The 9441-nt window shown below is 34.0% G+C and overlaps 1 protein-coding gene across 1 annotated transcript; it reads right to left on the reverse strand.

The window, feature by feature from the left end:
- Window positions 1-218: 218 nt before the first annotated feature.
- On the reverse strand, window positions 219-8398 carry grp (gastrin-releasing peptide). Its single transcript, XM_088628919.1, has 3 exons — window positions 8171-8398; window positions 2511-2761; window positions 219-635 (listed from the first exon to the last, which is right to left on the reverse strand). The coding sequence occupies exons 1-3, from the start codon at window positions 8325-8327 to the stop codon at window positions 582-584; spliced, it is 462 nt and encodes a 153-aa protein (XP_088485045.1). The 5' UTR covers window positions 8328-8398; the 3' UTR covers window positions 219-581.
- Between the last annotated feature and the right edge of the window lie 1043 nt (window positions 8399-9441).

A 9441-nucleotide genomic window follows, 5' to 3' on the forward strand; every position in this document is an offset into this window, starting at 1 on the left:
CTGATTCATTTTTGAAAGTGCAAAAGCTATTTAAATATTTTAAAATATTTTAAAATAAATAATCCATTTTGGTGCTAGTACTACATGTCATTTATTCATAATGCTATTCCTTGTGATTTATGTGTTTTTGAAATACCGGGTTAAACGTAGCACTGAACCATATTGTTGCTTTTTTCACAATGTAAATAAAGGAGACAAAGACGGAAACCTAGTTTAAATAAATGCCTTCAAATTATAATTTAATTTTATCTAACAGAGTTGGGATCATTGTGATTATTACAAGTATATGTTGGTGCAGCACAGGTGTTCATTGATAAAATGATTAAAAGTATTAAAAATGCTTAATTGCACTCCATGGAGTTTGATTATTGAGATATTATGGTCCATTCCAAATTTTTATTTACAAAAATGAAATTAATTAAATTTAAACCATCAAAGCATAACATATTTGGTTAATGTAAATTGATTCAAGACAGAAACACAAATTATATTTCAACACAAAAGCAGTTTGTCTGGTAGTATTTAGAGTAAATTGCTTGAAAAGAAGTAAAAGTCTCTGTAATTTAAGTTGATTTTCCTTCTCAGCTGGGGTTGTTATCCTTCATGGTGAGGGCTTGCAGGAGGTAGTTTGTCACCTGAGAACAAAAAATAATAAAATATTTTGAAAACTGTAGCAATGATATAAGATGTAACTTTATAAGGTGTGGCTGTCACTCTCTTTATTAAACCACCTAGTATGAAACACTGTAAACTCACCCTTTTTGCTAATACTGTATCTGAAAAAGGTAAGGAGTTAATACTGTACAGGTGCTGAGAATAAAGTGTTATTTCAATTTTAAAGAATGTGCTAGTGTTCAAAGATAAATAATTATTTTAAGATTTACAATGAAGTGCCCATGGATAAAGACTTTAGTGATTTAAAAACCAGAGTATTTGTTTGAGGTATAAAACACTTAACAACTTTTCATTGGTGTTATACTGTAACTGAGTCTTTCATGAAGATGTTACATGTTGAATTTAACCCACTCACAATCTAAAATGGCTGAACCATTTAAGCTGAAATAGTCCATATTCCCACCACACTGAATCAAAATGACATACTGTATGCTGTCAAACTAGTAGAGTATATGTGGCTCTAGGGTCAACTCAGCTGTGACCTCACTATATTGCTCTTGTAATCAGTATGTATTGATCCTCATTTTCATTTTATGTACAAAGCTGTTAAAAATGGACAGCAACCTATTATTTGTATTTGCAGTTCTTTCATAGTGTTAGTGCATTCAACTCACAAATCGTTCATTATGATGTCCTGGTCTATATTTCTAAGTGTACAGTATATTTGCTTTGTTCACCTGAGTGAGCCTTTTGATTTACAATTGTCATCAGAACTGGAGAAGAATTCTATATAGCTTAAAACAAGTGAAGGAAAGGCTACTAAAACGAGTCATTGGTTTCAAATCCTATGTCCTTAAATTCATTAGTTTCTTAATTGGAAATAGGCATCAACTCTACACTGAACATATAGCCTTCAGCAAATTTTGATTAGCAGTTACACTTCATGTGACCATGATTTCATACCTTAAGTGTTATTAATATACAACATAGTGAAAAAATATATTAATGAAAATGATATTAATTTCATCACTAGTAACTCTTTGTCCATTTTATTAAACTATTGTCTACCTCACTTGTTTCTAGTCACTTTGTATGTAATTTTATTTAAGTTATGCCTACAACACATACTGTAGGAAAGTGGAAAAGAAGGTGGGATAGGATGAAATTTGTGAGGTTTCAAGATTTCAAGGAAATGAAAATTGAATGAAGGTAAGATATTTTATATTTTTACTAAGCTTGATTAGCATTTTATATTTTTTTATTCAACTGTATTCTAATAAAGATAGACTATAACGGTGTTTGCCTGAATCAATGTAATATAGCTTCAGTAACGAAAGTTATGCTGTGTATGTGATAGTCAATATGTAAACTAAATTTGTACATTACACACAAAAAAAACTTCACGGGTATGATTTATTTTAGCCAAAAAAACATTTCTTTTTACCAAATGATCCCACTGCACAATCACACGCTTCTTCCTCCCTTGGTTTATACTGTATACGCCCAGATAATCCAATGACTGTCATTCCTGAACTAGTCTCCTGACCTCAGATAGCTTCTTTCATCAGGCTAAACAATGCCAATCCAATGGTGCAAGGTCCAACCGTAGCTCCTCAGTGCATTACGTTGTAGTTTTTGCTTTGACACACTGCACGAGTGATGTCCTTTTCCAATAAGATCTGCAGCCTCAAGGCAGAAACCATGTGTCGAATGCAGCTCTGTGAATTTAGTATCTAAGCATGGACAAAGAATGCATGTTCTGTATGTGGAGTGTGTTAATGCTTGTTTAACACAAGCATTAACTGAAGATTGCAAAAAGTTATGTTCTTAATTGATACAGCTAAATATCTGTGAGAGCCTCGCTTGCTAAGATTAATTCTCGGCTGTCTGCTCACCTCCTTTAGGTTGCTGCTCTTGTCCCTTGCCTCCCAAGCATTCTTGCTACTGAAAGGTATCTCTTCTTCTAAAAGTTGACCCATCTGGCTATTGTTCCCATCCAGTGCCCTTATCATGATTTTGATAAGTTCAGACCATTTCAAAGGTCTATCCAGCTCCTTGGCTTCCTCCCCTGTTGATAAATAGAGGGTCCCATCGCCCTCCTCGTATCCCAAAGGGAAATCGATGCTCTTCTTCCCCATCAGATGTCCTGTGATACAAGAACATTAGAATCTTGATTCTGAACTTTTTTGTTGTTTTTTACTTCAGCACAATTTAATTTTAAATTTAGAGCATTATTGGTTTTTTTCTAGCGATTGTAAATCAGCTTAAATTAAATATTGTACTTGCTTTAATTCATCTTTGTTTCGTCAAGCAATCTGGTTAATAATATGGTATATAAAGTTAAGAGAATATAAAGTCTTGTCTGTCTTTAGCATATCCAGAAAACACATCCAGAAGACTCAGCTAGCATTCAATCATGAAACAATGTCCAGAAGATAATAACAATCCCAGGCAGAAACTGATACTTTATTTTAAATATCAGTGTTGTTTATTGTGTATATCTGTTAAATGAAAAACACAAGTTACTAAAAAAAAGTTTTGAGTTGTGAGGACTATTCCCTGACTGTATGGACCAACTGTTTAATTTTATGCAGTCCAGCAAACATTACATTTAACTACAGCAATTACATTGTAAAATAGAGATACTGAAGAAAGTACTAAAGACACTTCTCGGGCAAAATGATTCTTGGCCTATTTCTCAATCTGTCACAACCAGTTAACAATCAGACTGATTTGTTTAAGTGCATATTTAAGTGCTTTTTAAAAGCAGTTATTTGCAGAAAAACAAAAGTGTTATTCATAAAAGCCTTTTATTCATTGACAACCTCTTTAACAATTTACATAAATTTGTGTAAATGTTCTTGCCAAAATTCTAGACATTAAAAACATTATGTTGCTCTGTCTTAAAGTAGCGCTTTTTTCATTTATCACGTCACAAAAGGTAACATATTTGTATTGGTTTCGTTTAGATTCTAAACACTACATCCATTTTTTATATTTCATATTTCTGTTGTTCTATAATGTCCACAAAGAAAAAATAATAGTATTGCAGCATGTTAGAAAACATTAAATCTGCTCATCCTACAAAAGACATTTTATTTAGGAATAACTTGATGCCGTTGAAAACTGAACATTTCAAAGCTTAATGTATTAAATATGTATTGCATCTTCATTTGTTTTCTTTCATTGTTGATATAGAGTTAATGTACATGAAATTGACTAACTGCCTTTGGAAATCATCAGTGCTGTCACTGAATATTTAAAATATATACATAGTTCCAACAGCAATGTTCTAAGACATGATAGTCTAATAAAAATATTTATCAAATTAACTGTAAACTTGAATAGATACAGTATATAATTCATATACATCACAGACTTCCATGGGGTTTCAGAAATACTTTGTATGACAAATTAGATACTTTTTAAATTAAATTGTAAATACTACTTGCAGAATGAGTTTTCAATTAACCTTAAAGAGATAACACAATATGTTACACTGTTTCGGCATGAGAAGTGTAAATGTAGTAGGTTGAGTATTAGTTCCATTATTATTATTATTATTATTATTATTATTATTATTATTATTATTATTATTATTATTATTATTATTATTATTATTATTAAGTGAATAATATTGTTCCTATAGTTAAAGCTGGCACTGTAAACAATACATTTCAGGCATTGTGCTACAGAATAAAAAATCAATATACAGTAGCATCTGACCAATAATAATAATGGAACTATTACTAAACCTACTACACTTACTCTTTTCTTTTAATTTAGATTTCCAGTACAGACCCAATTTGGAATAGCCAATTGTGTTTTCATGTCTTGGCTCTTAGCACATCGCAGGCTTTAAGGACTCACATTGGAGGTTTAGTGCTGAATGGAGGAGAAAAGTGAACCAAACCAATATCTCTCCAAGCATGCATGTGTCTTGACACAGCCTGGGAAGCTGGGCCTACTAATCCTGGCAGTCATGGTCAAGTGACTGTGGGGAATCTGTGATCCCCACACAGATCCAACAACGAGGGTGGAACCTCAGATCACGATCAAGATCAGGATTTTTACAGGCTGAGCCACTCAGAAATATTTCTTTGATTAGCTGCAAATAATTAATCAATTTTGCATCATTTAAACTTAGAAATTGAAAATTGATTTTAATGTTTAAACATCCCATTGTTGTAATACTTAAAATCTATTCAGTCAGATTTTACAAGATTACACCAGATAAACATTACAGTTCTAAAGAGAAAATTAGTTTTCCTTTAAAAATGTACAGTATGAACAACGAAAGGTGTATTTAGATTTCAGAAAGCATTGTGTTTCTTCTTCCACCCACCATTGGCCATCCTTTTTTGGCAGAGTGACACAGTGAGATCTGCATCAGTTTCATTTAACCAGCTTAGTCCAATGAACAAATCCTGAAATCAAGTACGAAGAACTCAATTGGCCATTTGCTCATTCTACAGTTCACACAAGCAAATTCAGACCATGACTGGAAGGTGGGAGTACTGGAAGCGTGTCCACAAACAGGCTTAAATAACAAAAACATTTCAATGTTGCCATGCAGGGGAGGGAAATAGATTTTATGTTCTGGTCTGATAAATAAAATTCAACATACATATGAAAATTCTTTTATTGGCATGAGTCAGTTTCATCTAAAAGTTTCAAAGTTTTTTTTTACTTTAAAAAGATTTTGACTTATAATATAGTGCATTTTATTAAAATATGATATTGCATAATTTAAAAAAATGCACCAGCTTGACAACAAAGTATCAGAAGTACCCTTATATATATACACTGTAGATTATAATATACACACAACTGGCAACCCACTCAAGCTAAGCATGTGTGAGCCTGACTAGTATCTGGATGGGGACCTCCTGGGTAAAACTAAGGTTGCTACTGAAAGAGGTGCTAGTGGGACCAGCAGGGGGCGCTCACCCTGTGACCTGTGTGGGTCCTAATGGCCCAGTACAGTGACAGGACACAATACTGTAAAAAAAGGTGCCATCCACCGGATGAGGCATAAAATTGGGTTTCTGAATCTCTGTGGTCATTGTAAATCCCAGGACGTTTTTCTCGAAAAGAGTAGGGATGTTACCCCAGTGTTCTGGCCAAATTTCTTCCGGCCTTAACCAATCATGGCCTTTTAATAGTTCCCATCTATGAATTGTCTTCATTTCTCTGTTCTCCTCCCCACTAGTGATAGCTGATGTGTGGTGAGCATACTGACGCACTTTGGCTGCCGTCATATTATCCAGGTGGATGCTACACATTGGTAAGGGTGGAGGAGAATCCCCATTATGTGTAAAGTGCTTGGAGTGATGTTTCCAGAAAAGTGCTATATGAGTGTACATTTTTAATAATAATAACGATACATTTCTTGTACATTTTGAAAGCTATTTTAAAAGTATTAGGGAAATATTCTGAAATACTGTATGCATGTTATAAATACATTAAGGTCCAGATTTTTGCTTCAAAGTTAAGTGGCTTTTGGGACTTATGTCATGCTATCTTTGGCCCATCATCTTCTCAGTGGTATTCACAGTGAACTACAATATCATACAAGGCTTCAGGCAGCATGATTAGTAAAAATGGTGTCGACAAAGGACTTCAGTAACTCAGAAGCCTATCAAGTGGATTTCAAAAAGCAGGGTTAGTTTCAGCAGCCAATGCAGCATTTTGCTTTGAGCTTCTGATTCACAAAGTGATCCCTATGGTGTCTTGTAGTTCAGGTGACCTCGCTCCCCAAACAGTATACTTTGACTATAAAATACATTATTTTATCTTTATTGCAGTTTCACAGAGGCAAACACACACAGGGGGAAGATAAATCTTTCATAGGCATTTCAGTATTCATTTCTACAGGGTATATCTAAAGAACAATTGCAGCATTAAAGCAACAAATTAATGCAATTAAAATTTACATTTTACTGACAAGACATTAAATATTAATCAGAATGTATAAAACTTAAAGCTGATTGAAGTAATTTATCTGAAATATACTGTAACTTAGTGAAACATTTCTTTCATCCTTAGCACAGGATGGTAAGAGAGGTTGGATACATCTGTGCTGTGTAACCAAGTACATTCTGAATGAGGAAATGAAAGCACTCCACAGCTAATTTAAGATGTAATACTACCTTTACCTTTACACCCACCCCCAAACTCTACAAACCCTAAAATCTACCAGGGCAAATACATAGAAAATCCCCCAAGACACATAGTTTTCCTTTGACTACACTGCTACTGTGCGCATTATGTCACAAATAACCATTTTTCTTTTTCACAAGTCATGTTGTTTCCAGCAAATGTTCTCAGTGCATGTGCTTTTGAGGTGAAGTCAACCAATTACTGTACATAATTTTAGATGAGAAGAAACACGAATTTTGTATAGACCATAGATCATGATAGATTGGATTGGATTCAGTCAATACTTAAAAACAGATCTCTGAAAGTTTTTATTTTTAGTTTTTTAGGAATATTTGCAAGTAATAAGACACAATTTCATTTTCCTAATCGACATAGCAAATTTTAACTTTTTGTTATTTAAATAACCTTAGACTTGTAATATGCCTGGTTTCTGTACTGTATATTGCACCGCACCACTGTGGTACTGTGTCAGGAAAAAGGGGGTACTTCTGTACAAGTGTTTATAGTATCTTTCAACGAGCACTAAAATATCGGCAAGATAAATGGATAAATGCTTCTGTCTGGTCACTATAGCACCCTAATCAATTTACCACATTTATGTTTAGTAAGAATAAAGTGCATGCTAAGAAACAATAAGACGTAAAGAGAAATATTAGACAATCATTTCCCTTCGAATTCACTTATTTAAGAATCATATAACGATTCTTTTTTACACAAAACCAATATTTGTTGCTTTAATCACCCTGGACTTTCCTTCGTTTCTCTTTATCTCACTCTTTCAGAAAACTAAAGATTGGCTACAGAAAATAAATGTACAGACCTTAACCCTCTAAAATTTAAATAGGCATCGATTAACTTTTAAACATAGAGACGTGCCCTTTTAAAATCACAAGCATCTGTAGAAATGACAGCGAATACCGCTGCGTGTGATTAACTGTTTGAAGAGAGAATCGAATTACTGTAAACCTCCTGGTCATATTTCATGGTCTCGACAAGTAAAAGCTTGAAACTGACAACTTTCATACAGTACTTGCACTGATGAATATATTATTATTGTGATAAAGATTTTGATAATAACGATACATTGAAGGGCCGTTATATCCAAATATTCAAAAGCGCGTTTTTCGCACTTAATTGGCATTTAATTAGATGCACTGCTTTCTAGTGAAATAATAAGGAATTAAATGTTTTGTTTGCTGAGTAGCCCGCTCACTATATCTACCCACACAGACGCAGACACAGAAATTTGCGCCCACATCTCCTTTCAAAATACATATTTTGATTCTTTACAAACCATTTTTTAGATTATGTTTATTTCTTATTTCATGTGGGTTCTAAAGTTCAAGTTTACTTTAAAATGATATATACTGTACATAGTAAAATATCAGCTTACCTACTGCCCAGTGGCTGCCCCTGGGGTACATTTTGGCAAGAGGTGCTCCGTTTTCCACCGGGAATGATGAGGCAAAGTTAACTCTATAAACAATTACAATCAAAAAGATAAAAGAAAGTACTGATCTGTATTTCCAAAATAGAAATTCTGCGCCCATTGCTACTGTAAAGACGCGCGCCTAGAATAGAGGGTAGATACAGTATGTCAGCTCTGAGACTCACTTTTTCGTTTCTGAAGAGATGCATGCGTACCTATCCTGCAGTCAATTTATAAGAAATCGTGACGAAATCGGTACAGTGACCAAACAACCCTGACGTGATTTCTGTGTATTTTTCTGCAATGAACTGGTGCCAAATGTCATATTGTATCTTTGTGTAGGTGAAGTGTTAAAAGTTATATATCCACTTCAAATACTTGTCACGTCAGCAGCCCTTTGAAAACGGCCAACCTGCTGTTATTTAAAGACTTATAGCGAGTGATTAAAAACTATTTTCTTCATCGACGGGTTTTGTTAGCTTTTCAAAATATCTTTTAAAACTGTCAGCGTTGTCTCATTAACACTGATATGTTGTATTTTCAGTTAATATTGTCGTAGTGTTGACAGGTTGTTGCTTGCTTCCTGTCAGAATACAATATACAGTACAGTATGTGCAGATGTTTTGATTATTATGTTCGCCACAATGTATCCTACTCTGTATACAGTACAGCCGTAAATTGTTCGATAGTAACGCACCTTCTGTATCCAAATATAAATTACCTAAAGCAAGCTGGTAGTGGTAGAAGTGTAAAGTGTACAGTAAGTGACAGATTTAACCTTAACTTTTTGACTCATTTCGCAACTTCTGCAGCCTTGGAAGATTATGGACCCCTTTCCACAGAGCTTAGAAAAGACCAGATAATCATGTCCAGGATTCGGGGTACCAAACTCCCAGCAACAAAGAAGCACTAAAAGTAATCTCTTGTGCTAAACTTGTAATATTTAAGACCAAGAGTTAGCAATTTTAAAGTATCTTTCTTTGCTGAAAGATTTGCTCCAACTATTTTAAATATTTAACAATTATATTACTTGTGAAAAGGTTAAAGGTTCACATTCACAACCTCTTAAACTCCTCGTCTTCATGTTACCTGGTCAATTTAGCTTGTAATCCACCCAGTGCTTCATGAGATATGCCTTACCAACTTGTGTTCATGTACACACACACATTGAATTTTGCACCTGCCTTAAACTGCATTGTGTATCATGGAGCAAATCCAAACTAAAATTATGCAAA

This window comes from Lepisosteus platostomus, chromosome 4, assembly GCF_059453375.1.
Source record: "Lepisosteus platostomus isolate fLepPlt1 chromosome 4, fLepPlt1.hap1, whole genome shotgun sequence".
In the NCBI taxonomy this organism is placed as follows: domain Eukaryota; kingdom Metazoa; phylum Chordata; class Actinopteri; order Semionotiformes; family Lepisosteidae; genus Lepisosteus; species Lepisosteus platostomus.

What these genes read in the sequence shown, in the direction of transcription:
- grp (XM_088628919.1), bottom strand. Translation starts at nt 8,327, where the DNA reads ATGGGCGCAGAATTTCTATTTTGGAAATACAGATCAGTACTTTCTTTT. An exon ending in GGGCAGCCACTGGGCAGTAG is followed by an intron (nt 2,762 to 8,170) that starts GTAAGCTGATAT and finishes CTTGTATCACAG; the next exon opens with GACATCTGATGGGGAAGAAG. An exon ending in AGAGCAGCAACCTAAAGGAG is followed by an intron (nt 636 to 2,510) that starts GTGAGCAGACAG and finishes TTTTGTTCTCAG; the next exon opens with GTGACAAACTACCTCCTGCA.